This window comes from Schistocerca gregaria, chromosome 3, assembly GCF_023897955.1.
Source record: "Schistocerca gregaria isolate iqSchGreg1 chromosome 3, iqSchGreg1.2, whole genome shotgun sequence".
NCBI lineage: Eukaryota > Metazoa > Arthropoda > Insecta > Orthoptera > Acrididae > Schistocerca > Schistocerca gregaria.
Window position 1 is genome coordinate 942,992,438 of NC_064922.1, and position 17,042 is coordinate 943,009,479.

Here is a 17,042-nt window from a genome sequence, read left to right on the forward strand (position 1 = left end):
GCCCAGCTATTCTTACGATCAATAGATTTAGATTTAATTTTAAAGGTGTTACGAAGGGCCCAGGGAAAGTCAACTAATGTCTGTGTGAGGTTAGGGGCGGTCAGGGGGAGAAATCGCCAATTTATAAGTTGATTGTGCAGGAAAGTGTTTTCGAACCAGCGCTAATTGACGTCTAACAAGTACCGTGGGTGAATGAAAGACAGGTGTAGCGTATAGCGCCCATATTTGCACTGTTGTGTTGATATTGTCAGTTCAAAGATGAATAGGTTAAAGACTAAAGACAAATGCAATTGTTCTTAAAGAGCTATGGGAGGCGATGGCCCAATTTGCAATAAATACCCTAAAAATCTCCCTGAACATCCTCAGAAATTTTGTTGCTTGTAAGCTCCAAATGACTCTGAGCACTATGGGAATTAACATCTGAGGTCATCAGTCACCTAGAATGTATAGCTACTTAAAGCTAACTAACTTAAGGACATCACACATATCCATGTCCGAAGCAGACTGTAGCGCCTAGAACCGCTCGGCCACCCCGGTCGGCGTGTAAGCTCCCTACTAGAAAATTCTTATTACAATTTAACTAATTTTCGGCTACGAGACTGTTTAATTAGTTATGCAGCTCATATCTGTTTGGCGTATTCGCTTCCACTCACGACCGTTTTCCGTAATCAACACGATCTTGGTTAAAGTCTTTATGAGTGTGTACTATTTACTGTGTAGGGAAATATTGAATAACGACAGTTCACGTTTCGCGACACTTAAGGAATATCAAATATCAGTCGCTATCGCTACGGTCGCAGGTTCGAATCCTGCCTCGGCCATGGATGTGTGCGATGTCCTTAGGTTAGTTAGGTTTAAGTAGTTATAAGTTCTAGGGAACTGATGACCTCAGTGCTAAGTCCCATACTACTCAGAGCCATTTGACCCACCACATGCTATGATGCCTAACTGTTGTAATCCCAAGTCTACCTTTCATCACCATTACCAGCGATAATTCTTCCATCTGTCTGTATTCAACAAAGTAGGGTATATTCTGCAGAGATCACTCGCGATGTCCTTTCGTCTCTCCACTGTTAACTAACCGTGCTACGACCATTTTCACGTCTGCAATGCGACCACGCGCCTCACGTTGGTACTCTGGCCCCAGACTCGACAGATCCCCAGCTGGTAACTCAAATAACGTCCCTCGGACTCACTGGTCGTGCTGCATTTCAAAGAGAACCGACGGCGGCAAAGTGGGTGCACCACCGCCCCTGGCTATGGTGAGTCGTACGCTTACGTGGTGGATTTCAAGTTCACTCTGTACGTACGTTAATCTCGTAATAAACAGGTGTGCACTGCGAAAATGTTTTCGGCGAAGAAGTGCAGGGCTATTCGTCAGTACCTCTGTGGTTGCAGAAGATAACTGCTTGAAAACTACAAGACGTAAAGTAGTCACAGATCAGAGGATAGACTATTTCACCAAATTTTTAATTCAAATTACAGGTGCCCAGTGTGGGCACTGTTTGTGGTGCGGCCATCGTTAGTACGTGCCTGCAGCTCACTGAAGTTCATGAACTGCCTGGGGTGCGTAACAGCAGCGTGCCTCGGAAATCCATCTATCGGGTTGCCTGCATGTACGCGGAAATAAATTCATTGTGGCAATACGCAGTGGAACATTTGATTATACACGGTGTTTCAAAAATGACCGGTATATTTGAAACGGCAATACAAACTAAACGAGCAGCGATAGAAATACACCGTTTGTTGCAATATGCTTGGGACAACAGTACATTTTCAGGCAGACAAAGTTTCGAAATTACAGTAGTTACAATTGTCAACTACAGATGGCGCAGCGGTCTGGAAAACTCTATAGTACGATATTTTCCACATATCCACCATGCGTAGCAATAATATAGCGTAGTCTCTGAATGAAATTACCCGAAACCTGTGACAACGTGTCTGGCGGAATGGCTTCACGTGCAGATGAGATGTACTGCTTCAGCTGTTCAATTGTTTCTGGATTCTGGCGGTACACCTGGTCTTTCAAGTGCCCCCACAGAAAGAAGTCACAGGAGTTCATGTCTGGCGAATAGGGAGACCAATGCCCGCCGCCTCCTGTATGTTTCGGATAGCCCAAAGCAATCACACGATCATCGAAATATTCATTCAGGAAATTAAAGACGTCGGCCGTGCGATGTGGCCGGGCACCATCTTGCATAAACCACGAGGTGTTCGCAGTGTCGTCTAAGGCAGTTTGTACCGCCACAAATTCACGAAGAATGTCCAGATAGCGTGATGCAGTAATCGTTTCGGATCTGAAAAATGGGCCAATGATTCCTTTGGAAGAAATGGCGGCCCAGACCAGTACTTTTTGAGGATGCAGGGACGATGGGACTGCAACATGGGGCTTTTCGGTTCCCCATATGCCTAGTTCTGTTTATTGACGAAGCTGTCCAGGTAAAAATAAGCTTCGTCAGTAAACCAAATGCTGTCCACATGCATATCGCCGTCATCAATCCTGTGCGCTATATCGTTAGCGAATGTCTCTCGTGCAGCAATGGTAGCGGCGCTGAGGTGTTGCCGCGTTTGAATTTTGTATGGATAGAGGTGTAAACTCTGGCGCATGAGACGATACGTGGACGTTGGCGTCATTTGGACCGCAGCTGCAACACGGCGAACGGAAACCCGAGGCCGCTGTTGGATCACCTGCTGCACTAGCTGCGGGTTGCCCTCTGTGGTTGCAATGACCTCGTTGTCGACGGGACGTTAAACACTAACCACCACCACCATCTGTGGTTGCCGTACGCGGTCGCCCTACCTTTCCAGCACGTTCATCCGTCACGTTCCCAGTCCGTTGAAATTTTTCAAACAGATCCTTTATTGTATCGCTTTTCGGTCCTTTGGTTACATTAAACCTCCGTTGAAAACTTCGTCTTGTTGCAACAACACTGTGTTCTAGGCGGTGGAATTCCAACACCAGAAAAATCCTCTGTTCTAAGGAATAAACCATGTTGTCCACAGCACACTTGCACGTTGTGAACAGCACACGCTTACAGCAGAAAGACGACGTACAGAATAGCGCACCCACAGACTGCGTTGTCTTCTATATCTTTAACAACACTAGCACCGCCATCTGTTGTTAAAAATTGTAACTACTGTAATTTCGAAAGTTTGTCCGCCTGAAATTGTACTGTTGACCCAAGCATACTGCAACAAACGGTGTATTTCTATCGCTGCTCGTTTAGTTTTTATTGCCGTTTCAAATATACCGGTCATTTTTGAAACACCCTGTATGTTCGGAGACGTCTGCCCTCTAGTTCAACTACACTACGGCACGTATTACGAATCGAAACTAGGACACATCCACTGATGTGGGTCACTTTTATGATTAAAAGCAGCCAGGCACCCCTATGTACCGGTAATGTGGAACTGATGACTGACTGTCTCGAGAGGTGGGCTGAACCTGGATAGCACCTGCGTAACAAATCCACCAGTGATATTTCAATGCTTATGAAGCTTCCCAAGATGCCTGTTGTTGATGTGATTGTGAAATGGAAACGTGATGGAATAACCACAGCTAATCTAAAAGCAGATATACCTGCCGTATTCAGGGACAGGTATCATCAAACACTGCTCAGGGTGGCGATGAAAAATCGCTTGAAATCAGCGGCTAGAAATCATCCCTGAGTTCCAAAGTGCTGCCAACAATCACGCTACCACAATGACTCTGCGTAGAGAGGTAAGAAGGGTGGGCTGCAATGGTCGAACAGCTCCTCATCAGACGTCTGTATCTGCACAGCTAAGGGACGCTTGAGGTGGTGTAATGGGCGACGCGACTGGAGAGTCGGCAATTGGAGACGAGTAATTTGTAGCGATAAATCACGCTACCCCCGTAGCAGTCCGATAAAAGGTTTGGTTCTGTCGTAGGACTGTACAATGTTACTTGCCATCGTGCGTAGTGCCAGCATTAAAGTACAGAGGACACGGTGTTACGATACGGTGGTGTTCTCCGTGAACAGGGCGTGGATCTTCTTATCACGATTACGGAAAGACTGAGTGCGGAAGGATATCAATGCGTTTTATTACATTGTGTACTGTGTATGATAGAGGGAATTCGCAGGCGATGACTGTATCAGCATGAAACAGTGCATTCTGTCAAGAACCAGCATCCGTGAGGCACTTGTTTGTGTAGAATAATATTCCTGAAATGGACTGTCCTGCCCAGAGTGGCCACCTGAATCCAATGGAACGCCTTTGGGAAGAGCAACGTCGACTTGCCCTAAACCCCAGCGTCAATGATCACTACCTGCTCTGATTTCTGCTCTAAACAGACGCATCACAAAGAAATAATCCGAATGGGATGGAAATCGGTAGATGTGATTATATCTACAGACAAACATATGACTACAATTTCATAAAAATTAAAAACTGGATGGTTTATTCAAGAGAAAGGGCTTCACAAATTCAGCAAGTTAATAGCACGTTGGTCAATCTCTGGTACTTTTACAAGCAGTTATTCGCCTTGATATTGACAGAATTATTGGATGGCCTTCTTGGGGATAACATGTAAAACTCTGTCCAAATGGCGCGTTAGATCGTCGATATCCCGAGATGGTTGTAGGGCCCTGGCACTAATGCTCCAGAAATACTCAATTAGGGGAGAGATCCGGCGACCTTGCTGCCCAAGCTCGAAGACAAGCAATAGAAACATTCGCCGTGTGCCGACGGGCATTATAATGATGAAATGTAAGCCCAGGATGGATGACCATGAATGACAACAAAATGGGGTGTAGAATATCGTCCATGTACCTCTGTGCTGCAAGGCTGCCGCGGATGTTAACTAAAAGGGTCCTACAGTGACAATAAATGGCAGCCGCGAACATCACTTCTGGTTGAAGGTCTATACGGGGGGCAGCAGTCGGTTGGTACCCCACCACTGTCCAGGCCGTCTCACCACACGTATTTGGCGCGGAATCTTATTAACTGGAGTAGAATTGTCTTCAGTGATGAGTCGGGCTTCGAATTGATGGCCAGTGAGGATGTGTCTGGGGATGCACTGGACAGCTGTGGGATACTAACCAACGCTTGCCCGCCATAGGGGGGCCTGGATACTTTTAATCAGCAAAATGACGCACATCAGTGGATGTGTCCTAGTTTCGATTCGTAATACGTGCCGTAGTTTTGTTGAACTCGAGGGCAGACGTCTCCGAATATGTAAACAAATGATTCACTGGGTATTGCCACAGTGAATTTATTTGCGCCTACATGCAGGCAACCCGATGAATAGATTTCCAAGGCACGCATCCTAGGCAGTTCATGAACTTCAGTCAACCGCAGGCACGTACAACCTGGGGTGACGGTCTGGGGTGAAATTTCATTTCATTTCATTTCACAGCAGGACCCTTTTAGGCGCCATCCGCGGGACCATTACAGCACAGCGGTATGTCGACGATATTCTACGCCCCGTTTAGTGCCCTTCGTGGCACTGCAAGAATTAATGCTGGCTGTCTTCGTGCTTGCCAAACCCTACCTTGGCCAAAAGGTCACCAGATCTCACCCCAACTGGGAACGTTTGGAGTATAATGGGCAGCACCATGGAACCAATTTGGGATTTTGACGATTTGACGCGCAAATTGGACAGATGGCACCATGCCCTCACGAGGACATCCAAGAACTCTGTCAATCAGTGACGAGCCCAATAACTGCTTGAATCAGGGCCAGAGGTGGAACAACATGACATTGACTTGCTTAATTTTGGTCGTACGTAAAATCTATGAAGCCTACAAATAATTCAATACCTTCTCTTGCTGACAGTGGGGTAATGTAACTGATGATGGTAAACAGATGGCCGAAATTCTAAACCTAGCTTTCAAAAACTCGTTTACGATAGAGGACTGCAGCACCATTCCCCCTTTCAACTATCGTACAAACGAAAGGATGGCTGACATAGTGTTTAGTGTATCTGGGATTGTAAAACAGTTAAGATCGTTAGACACCAGAAAGGCATCTGGCGCAGACGGTATCCCCGTAAGATTTTATGTTGACTATGCTACAAATATAGCTCCATTCTTATCCGCCATATATCAGAGATCATTGAAACGGCGGAAAGTTCCACAGGACTGGAAGAAGGCCCAGGTAATAGCATTCTATAAAGAGGGTAGAAAATCAGATGCACATAATTACGGACCAATTTCACTGACATCGATTTGTTGTAGCATCATGGAACATATTTTGTGTTCAGACATAACGACCTTTCTAGACTCCGAGAAGCTCATGTGCAGAAACCAGCACGATTATAAAAAACAGCGGTCATGCGGGATACAGCTGGCCCTCTTTGTGCATGATATACAACAGGCTCTAGATACCGGCTCCCAGTCTGATGCCATATTTCTCGACTGTCGAAAGGCGTTCGACTCAGTTCTGCACTGTCGCTTGCTGCAAAAAGTGCGCGCTTACGGTCTATCCAATGACATATGCAGTTGGATAGAAAGTTTTCTAACAGACAGGGAGCTGTATGTCGTCCTGAAGGGGGTAACTTCAACAAAAACAAGCGTAACTTAAGGTGTGCCGCAGGCAGCGTAATAAGTCCTCCGCTTTTTACGATTTACATAAACGATCTGGTTGATGGTTTTGACAGCGGCCTGAGACTACTTGCCAATGATGATGTAGTCTACAGGAAAGTTGTATGACACGAAAGTTGTGGACAAATCAAAGAGGATTTGCAGAAAATAAATGTGTAGTGTAATGACTGGCAGTTATCTCTCAATATTAGTAAGTGTAACCTACTGCGTTTAACAAAGCGAAAATCCCCATTAATGTAAAAGTACAAAAAAAGAAAAAATGACCAATCTTTGGAAACGGTAACAGCCGTCAAGTATCTGGGTGTGACTATTCTAAACGATCTCAAATGATCAGATTACACAAGTAACGGGGAAGGCGAACTCTAGATTGCGGTTTATTGGTAGAATCCTGAAGCCATGCAGTCCTTCAACAAAGGAAATAGCTTACAGTACGTTAGTTTGTCCAGTCTTCGATTATTGTTCGTCTGTATGGGACCCTTACCAGTTGTGTCTGATTCAAGAGATTTAGAAGGTCCAAAGAAGAGCGGCAAGGTTCGTGACTGGTACATTTAGCCATCGCGAGAGCGTTACAAATCTCATCGAAAGTTTGAAGTGGGACACACTTACAGATAGACGTCGCGCTAAACGGAAGTGTCCGTTCACTAAATTCCGAAATCCAATCTTTACCGAGGATGTAGAGCAAGTTGTTAGCACTAGCTTTCAAATCGCATAATGATCATCATTCAAAGATAAGGTAAGTAAGAGCTCGTGCTGAGGCGTTCAGACAGCCGTTTTTCCCTCGCGCGATCCGCGAGTGGACACGAATTGTGCCCTCCGCCACACACCGCTTGGTGGCTAGCGGAGTATAGAGGGTGTTACAAAAAGGTACGGCCAAACTTTCAGGAAACATTCCTCACACACAAAGAAAGAAAATATGTTATGTGGACATGTGTCCGGAAACGCTTACTTTCCATGTTAGAGCTCATTTTATTACTTCTCTTCAAATCCCATTGATCATGGAATGGAAACACACAGCAACAGAACGTACCAGCGTGACTTCAAACACTTTGTTACAGGAAATGTTCAAAATGTCCTCCGTTAGCGAGGACATTTTTCATCCACCCTCCCTCGCATGGAGTATTGTATCGCAGCCGTCCACAATATGAGCACGAAAAGTCTTTACATTTGGTACCGGGATTGAGTAGACAAGAGCTTCCAAATGCCCCCATAAATGAAAGTCAAGAGGGTTGACGTCATGAGAGCGTGGAGGCCATGGAATTGGTCCGCCTATACCAATCCGTCGGTCAACGAATGTGTTGTTGAGAAGCGTACGAACACTTCGATTGAAATGTGCAGGAGCTCCATCGTGCATGAACCACATGTTGTGTCGTACTTGTAAAGGCACATGTTCTAGAAGCACAGATTATCCCGTATGAAATCTTGATAACGTGCTCCATTGAGTGTAGGTGGAACAACATGGGGCCCAATCGAGGCATACCCACAATGCCTGCCCAAACGTTGACAGAAAATCTGTGTTGGTGACGTGATTGCACAATTGCTTGCGGATTCTCGTCAGCCCACACATGTTGATAGTGAAAATTTACAATTTGATCACGTTGGAATGACGAAACTAGAATGAGCTGTGACGTGGAAATTAAGCGTTTCCGGACACATGTCCACATAACATTTTTTCTTTATTTGTGTGTGAGGAATGTTTCCTGAAAGATTGGCCGTACCTTTTTGTAACACCCTGTATATGTAGGTGTAGAATTTGTGAAGCTCTTCCTCTCGAATAAATGCAGTTTTTTCAGAAATTGTAGTCATATGGTTTTGTGTACATCTCAGAACATAGTACTGTGCAGAGATTCTGAGGTAAGGTCGTTGTTGCCACATGCTAGCAAATCACGCAGCACTTCACGGGAGCTCCAGAACGTGTTTGTGCATGTTGATGTACCTGTGACTAGCTACAAAAAAGCCAGAGCCGAAGCAACAAGGCAAGCACTGCAGCCCCGACCGCCACCTTAGGAAGCGAGGGAGTGTGGCAGGCAGGCACCTTGGGAGCTGAGGAAGTTGGACACCTCCTCGCTCTCGCCCTCCTGGAGGCTGTCGGGCTTGTCGGGGACGTGCAGGATGTCTTCCGGAGGGTCCTCGTCCGGCTCCGGCTCGTAGTCCGGCTCCAGCTCCAGCTCCAGCTCCGGCGGCGGCGGCGGCGGCGGCCGCTCCGTCGTCGACGTCGTCGTCGTCGTCGACTTGGCGGTCCGCGGGAAGAACTTGTTGGTCGGGAACCTCGGCGCGTTGAGCTGGGGGAAGAGCCGCCTCTGCAGGTACTGGGCGAGGATCTGCTGGGTGATTTGGTTCTGGCGGGCTACGTCACCTGTGGGGACGAGGGCCGGCCGTCACTCGGCGCCTTCCATTCGTCATCTCGCACCAAACAGCGGGCCAGTTTCAGGAGCCATGGGTCGGGTCACCGGCGCCTGGCCGACAGGCGTTAAGCGGCTAACAGCGCGAGCCCCGAACCTTCCCCACGCCACCGCCGAGGCTTTGCTCCATTCACTATGTACTTCTTGGAGTCGACTGTACCATCAGTACATTTCATGTTGTCGAGGAAACACTCTCGCTCCTGTGACGTAACTACTTTGCGCAAATTTTCAGAAATGCAACACAAATACTATTGATCCAGGGAGTAAGCGAACACCACGGCTTCCAAAACTTGCCAGCTACTTGTGCAAATTACACAAGCAACAAAAAAGTTTATAAATGAAACTCCCACAGATGCCACGTGTGACATTGTGACAAAAATTTTACACTAACACCAATGTTTCACAGTGTTTCCGAGTAAAACCATTCTGGTGCATGGTCTTTGAGTGAGGAAGATGTGTACAGCATGAAGGAATCTTAATAAGTTCTGCCCTGCTTAAGATTGGTATTGACATTTTGTATGATCCATAGGTCTCAAATAAAAGAAACCTAAAAATTAATACCAAAAACATTTTTTTCTGTAGTGAAGATAGACGAATGGAAGGAGTGCGACCACATTCCTCTATTCCCTACAGGGGAGGACAGGAAGGAAGGGAAAGTCTTTGGTTAGAGCAGGGGCTTATGAAAACGCTTCAGAAGCAATATATCATGCTATACTGCTAAGTATTCATCTTTAAGAAAGCCTGAGAAGTTTATTTAGTGAGCTAAAGCAGATAGACCATACACTGATTGAGAAGTTAGTAGGCATTAACAAATTGGAAATTATAAATGTGAGGTGTTTAATAACTCAAATTATTAGTAATTAGTGCGGTTGTTGCCTAACTACTTGCATTTAGCATTTTGACGTCTTCACGACGTTTTTATGGTGTAAATTTTAGAGTTCACAGTTATTATTCTTTTTAACAAACCTGTTGATTCTGCCACTGTGTTCGTATGAAGTAACTTCTGAAAACCTGTAGAAACTTAAAAGTAAAAATTAAAGACAGTGGTTTATTCTAATCACAGTGGAAAACAAGTTTTCGGTATTTGTCGATGTGTGAATTTGCACTACGAGCACCCAACTCGAAGCGTGTTTTCTTTACAGATACCGTAAACGGTAAAGGATAATTAAAATGACGGAGTAGCAGATGATTCTCAATAGCCAGGTGGCACTATCTGCTTTCAATCGTTCGAACAAATAGTTGCAAGTTTGTGACGCTAATCAGTAGCGGTCAGAGTACGAACACACCGTATTTGGGTGAAACGGTTTGTATTTACATGCAATGGCTTCTCCAACTCAGAAATAAACCATCATCTTCATACGGATCATTAATAACTGTATCAATACAATAAGCGAGTGATAAATGATTGTATACACCACCGAAAAGAGTGAGAACGCGGCAAAGTAAGAGCGTGAAAGAAGGGTCTTCCACACAGTGCGAGCAATTCTTATTTTCGGCCTACAGACATCGCCGGGTGAAGTGCCTGCCATTGGCTACCACACACCATCTTCCCGTTCCTACCTCCTACTTGACTCGATAATGTATGGCCTAAATCCGCCCACAATTATGGTCTGTTACTGACACCGTGTGACGTATACACAAGCACAGCGATCGGATACTTTGATCTTCTCTTATAACTTAACGCTCTGTGTGCTGACTTTGAAGACAGGTAGTTAAGCCATAAAACAGATCAAAACTGCTTCTCCGATAAACAGCAGTTGTTTCGGTACACTGACTAGACCTACAGCAATCTTTGACAGTTATGAAGTAAATGTCTGGCAAAACACATCTTGTCTATTATGTTGCATGTTGCAACTGACAAATCCTAGACATAGCTCTCTCCCTCGGCAGAAGTGGAGAAGTTACAAAAATGGTTCAAATGGTTCTGAGCACTATGGGATTCAACTGCTGTGGTCATCAGTCCCCTAGAACTTAGAACTACTTAAACCTAACTAACCTAAGGACATCACACACATCCATGCTCGCGACAGGATTCGAACCTGCGACCGTAGCGGTCGCCCGGTTCCAGACTGAAGCGCCTAGAACCGCTCGGCCACTCCGGCCGGCAGTGGAGAAGTTAAACAACTGGTTTGAAAAGCTTATAGAATATTGCTGTTCAAAATATTAACTAAAGATTTATGAAGAGCAACTTTTCCCTCTCCAAAACCAGCTTCTTCTTGGGGTACCGTATTCTAGCAGCTCTCTCATTCTTTCTGCAGCTATTCGCTCTCGCCCGTCAGCAGTTCACAGATAAGGATCAAGCGGCTGTAACTGTTGAGACTTCTTAACCCTTTTCCGTATTTTTGAGTTGTAATTACAGAATTATAGCTTAATATTTTAGGTATCTTTCAGGAATAAATGCAGTTATTAAAGAGTTAGCAACTATTCTTTGGTCAATGGCCGGAAGATCGGATGGTTCCAGGTCGTTAGATGGCTAGTCACGAAATTGAACAACCGAGCCACTAAAAAGCATGGACACTTGAGACTTCTGCGACTGATGCCTGGATTTGGAAAATGCAAGGCAAATGTCATGAAACGGGTCTGAGGCAGACTTAAGGCGTCCGTGGCTCTTAACGCTCCATGTTGCTGTTGATAGTTCTGTTGTCGTCGGTCATAACCAATCGAGTGATAATATACCGTATCCTATCGGAATAGCTCCGTCGGCACAATTGGATTTACGATGCACAGGCTTTTCTGTTGCTTGCAGGTGTTGGTAACGGCACGCGAAACGAATGATGGGAAGTCATCACGATGAATCATGAATCAGATGTGAGTAACCACTCACATTGTTCGCTGTAATTTCCTATGCTTCGTAAATGAAGTTATCTGGTAACCTGTTACACTCGCGGCAGTTTAAGCTGACTTATTGGCTCCCAACGCCCAGAATGAATTTTCGCTCTGCTGCCCTGTGTGCGCTGATTTGAAACTTCATGAAAGATAAAAATATACATCTACATCTACGTGATTACTCTGCTGTTCACAATAAAGTGTATGACAGAGGGTTCAATGAACCACCTTCAAGCTGTCTCCGTTCCACTCTCGAACGGCACTCGGGGAAAACGAACACTTAAATTTTTTTCTGTGCGAGCCCTGGTTTCTCTTATTTTATCTTGATGATCGTTTCTCCCTATGTAGGTGGGTGCCAACAGAATGTTTTCGCAATCGGAGGAGAAAGCTGGTGATTGAAATTTCATGAGAAGATCCCGTCACAACGAAAAACGCCTTTGTTTTAATGATTGCCACACCAATTCACGTATCATGTTTGTGATACTATCTCCTTTATTTCGCGATAATACAAAACGAGCCGCCCTTCTTTGAACTCGTTCGATGTCATCCGTCAGTCCCACCTGATACGGATCCCACACCGCACAGAATTACTCCAGAATAGGGCGGACAAGCGTAGTGTAAGCAGTCTCTTTAGCAGATCTATTCCACCTTCTAGGCTATTTGTGATTGTAATCCCTAAGTATTTAGTTGAATTTACAGCCCTCAGATTTGCGTGACTTGTCGCTTAATCGAAATTCAGCAGATTTCTTTTATTACTCATGTGCATAACTTCGCACTTTTCCTTACTCAGGGTCAATTGCCACTTTTCGCACCATACAGGTATCTTATTTAAATCATTTTGCAAGTCGTTTTCATCATCTGATGACTTACAAGATGGTAAATGACAGCGTCATCTGCAAACAATCTGAGACGTCTACACAGATTGTCTGCTATGAGTCAGATTGGGACTCAAACCTGGGACCCTAGCTTTCGCGGGCAAGTGCTCTATCGACTGAGCTACCCAAACACGACGCTGAGAGAGCGCGTTGTTAGTCGTGATTGGTAAATCACTTGGTAGAACACTTGCACGCGAAAGGCAAGGGTCGCATGTTCGAGTCCCAATTCGTCAGACAATTTTAATCTTCCATGAAGTTTTAGGCCACAAGCGAACCTCAGTATCGGAAATCGCAACAGGTTCCGAACAAAAAACAGAATATATTTGACAAACAAAATTATTATTTCATCGCTGCTCGTGTCGGTAGCAGCAATTTAAGCTGTGATATTAGGTTCCAATCTAACCACGATCTCGTTGTCAGCTACGAACAAGCAATGTGATTGGCTATTCATGTCACACTTATGCTTTGTCGTGTTAACTTCCCATCATTCATCACGTAAAGCACGCAACGGAAAGGTCCAATTTTACAAGAAACAGTTTTCTCTGTGAGACGGCTATAAGAGATTGTGGACGGGAACAAACAATGACTCGCTTGCTGAATTACGCCATCTATGGCGTAGGTATTCTAATACCTAGGTAAAGAAATACCGACTGCTTGTGAAGTTCCTAAATAGCTTTTGTATATTTGTCCTTTTGATTGGAGATTTGGGAGGGATTTCGGCCTTTCTCTTGTATAATAAAATGGAACACTTACAGCCGTCCTTATGATTTTATTTATTGTATGGGTAACAGTTTCGGTGCTTCAGTGCGCCATCTATAGGCCTTAACTGACGGTGAGTGGGTATGTCCAATCGTATACATGAACATCTATGAACTGCCCAGTGTGAGATTTTCACTCTGCAGCGGAGTGTGCGCTGATATGAAACTTCCTGGCAGATTAAAACTGTGTGCCGGACCGAGACTCGAACCTACCTCCGCATACTACGTGCAACAACGATGTCGCGTCTCCAACCAGATGGTAGTTGATGGTTGGAGACACAACGCCGTTGTTACAGGTGTTTTGCGAGAACTAGCTCATAGATGTTGGCCACTGACGAATCGTGTATACGTTTGGAGTTAATCCCCTCAACGTAAGTTAAGACGTGAAGATGGTGCACTAAAGCACAGAAACTGGTAGCCATATAAGAAATAATATCACAAAGTCGGCTGTATGTGTTCCATTCTGTTACATTGTCAAACACTGTTCTAAAATGAATATGCTAAAAATTCTTACTGTTCTAACATGCCTTAAGAAGTACCTACTTGGTACAAGGCTGGCTGGCTCGCTCTGAGCATTACGGGACATAACATCTAAGGTTGGTCATCAGTCCCCTAGAACTTAGAACTATTTAAACCTAACTAACCTAAGGACATCACTTCGAGTATAATGACTTTTCTGGAGACTAGAAATCTACTCTGTAGGACTCAGCATGGGTTTCGAGAAAGACGGTCCTGTGAAACTCAGCTCGCGCTATTCGTCCACGAGACTCAGAGGGCCAAAGACACGGGTTCACAGGTAGATGCCCTGTTTCTTGACTTCCGCAAGGCGTTCGATACAGTTCCCCACAGTCGTTTAATGAACAAAGTAAGAGCATATGGACTATCAGACCAATTGTGTGATTGGATTGAAGAGTTCCTAGATAACAGAACGCAGCATGTCATTCTCAATGGAGAGAAGTCTTCCGAAGTAAGAGTGATTTCAGGTGTGCCGCAAGGGAGTGTCGTAGGACCGTTGCTATTCACAATATACATAAATGACCTTGTGGATGACATCGGAAGTTCACTGAGGCTTTTTGCAGATGATGCTGTGGTATATCGAGAGGTTGTAACAATGCAAAATTGTACAGAAATGCAGGAGGATCTGAAGCGAATTGACGCATGGTACAGGGAATGGCAATTGAGTCTCTATGTAGACAAGTGTAATGTGCTGTGAATACATAGAAAGAAAGATCCCTTATCATTTAGGTACAATATAGCAGGTCAGCAACTGGAAGCAGTTAATTCCATAAATTATCTGGGAGTACGCATTAGGAGTGATTTAAAATGGAATTATCATATAAAGTTGATCGTCGGTAAAGGAGATGCCAGACTGAGATTCATTGGAAGAATCCTAACGAAATGCAATCCGCAAACAAAGGAAATATTGCTCACCAGTGTGGGATCCGTACCAGACAGGGTTGATAGAAGAGATAGTGAAGATCCAAAGGAGACCAGCGCGCTTATCATTTAGTAATCGCGAAAGCGTTACGGAGATGATAAACTCCAGTGGAAGACTCTGTAGGAGAGACGCTCAGTAGCTCTGTACGGGCTTTTGTTAAAGTTTCGAGAACATACCTTCACCGAGGAGTCAAGCACTATATTGCTCCCTCCTACGTATATCTCGCGAACAAACCATGAGGATAAAATCAGAGAGATTAGAGCCCACACAGAAGCATATCGACAATCCTTCTTTCCACGAACAATACGAGACTGGAATAGAAGGGAGAACCTACAGAGGTACTCAAGGTACCCTCCGCCACACACCGTCAGGTGGCTTGCGGCGTATGGATGTAGATGTAGATGTAGACAAACATCCATTCCCGAGGTAGGATTCGAACCTGCGACCGTAGCGGACGCGCGGTTCGAGACTGTAGCGCCTAGAACCGCTTGGCCACTTCGGCCGGCAGTTAGTACAAGTTTTCCCCACTTAGCACAAGTTGTTTTATTTATACGGCCTGTATTTTGAGTGTTAACAATTTTGTCTTACAATAAACACATTGTGTGCAAGGAAATAAATGAATGAATAAAAATATACGCTCATTTTCACTACATACATGAGCCAATATGGCTCCGAAAATGTAGGAGGAACTCCTTCTGCCGTCAGATAAACGTCGTGCGACGTTTCCTAGCAACTGTCTCTGTCGGCAAGGGAGCTAAACCGGACGCGCGGCTGCGGGCCCCCTGATCGACGGCGGATATTGGAGCGCGGAATATTCGCAAGAGCAGGCGATGGCTATCGGGAGCTGCGCGCAGCGTAAGTGGACGTGGTGTGGGGCACGTCGGTTATGGCCGCACCCGCCAAGGTGAGCGTGCACTGCGCCCCGAGTCGTGTTGCTGCTTCTGCCGCCGTGATGCCAAGGCCGCCTGCGGTACGTTAAAAATGACGCGATGCCACAAAGTGTAGCACAGCACCTTAACCCTTTCAACTAGCATTGGGTGGTACACTACTGGCCATTAAAATTGCTACACCAAGAAGAAAAGCAGCTGCTAAACGGGTATTCATTGGACAAATGTATTATACTAGAACTGACATGTGATTACATTTTCACGCAATTTGGGGGCATAGATCCTGAGAAATCACTACCCAGAACAACCACCTCTGGCCGTAATAACGTGCTTGATAGGCCTGGCCATTGAGTCAAACAGAGCTTGGATGGCGTCTACAGGTACAGCTGCCCATGCAGCTTCAACACGATACCACAGTTCATCGAGAGTAGTGACTGGCGTATTATGACGCGCCAGTTGCTCGGCCACCATTGACCAGACGTTTTCAGTTGGTGAGAGATCTGGAGAATGTGCTGGCCAGGGCAGCAGTCGAACATTTTCTGTATCCAGAAAGGCCCGTACAGGACCTGCAACATGGGGTCGTGCATTATCTTGCTGAAATGTAGGGTTTTGCAGGGATCGAATGAAGGGTAGAGCCACGGGTCGTAACACATCTGAAATGTAACGTCCACCGTTCAAAGTGCTGTCAGTGCGAACAAGTGGTGACCGAGACGTGCAACCAATGGCACCCCACACCATCACGCCGGGTGATACGCCAGTATGGCGATGACGAATACACGCTTCCAATGTGCATTCACCGCGATGTCGCCAAACACGGATGCGACCATCACGATGCTGTAAACAGAACCTGGATTCATCCGTAAAAATGACGTTTTGCCATTCGTGCACCCAGGTTCGTCGTTTAGTACACCATCGTAGGCGCTCCTGCCTGTGATGCAGCGTCAAGGGTAACCGCAGCCATGGTCTCCGAGCTGATAGTCCATGTTGCTGCAAACGTCGTCGAACTCTTGGTGTAGATGGTTGTTGTGTTGCAAACGTCCCCATCTGTTGACTCAGGGATCGAGACGTGGCTGCACTATCCGTTACAACCATGCGGATAAGATGCCTGTCATCTCGACTGCTAGTGATACGAGGCTGCTGGGATCCAGCACGGAGTTCCGCATTAACCTCCTCAACCCATCTATTCCATATTCTGCTAACATTCACTGGATCTCGCCCAACGCGAGCAGCAATGTCGCGATACGATAAACCGCAATCGCGATAGGCTACAATCCGACCTTTATTTAAGTCGGAAAG

At 45.6% G+C, this 17,042-nt stretch overlaps 1 protein-coding gene across 1 annotated transcript in view; it reads right to left on the reverse strand.

Annotated features, from left to right (window-relative positions):
- LOC126355865 (uncharacterized) overlaps nt 1–17,042 on the reverse strand; it is a 713,566-nt gene that overhangs the window by 319,388 nt on the left and 377,136 nt on the right. The window contains exon 2 of the mRNA XM_050006363.1: nt 8,596–8,916. Coding sequence (XP_049862320.1) covers nt 8,596–8,916 — 321 coding nt within the window. The remainder of the gene's footprint in view (nt 1–8,595; nt 8,917–17,042) is intronic.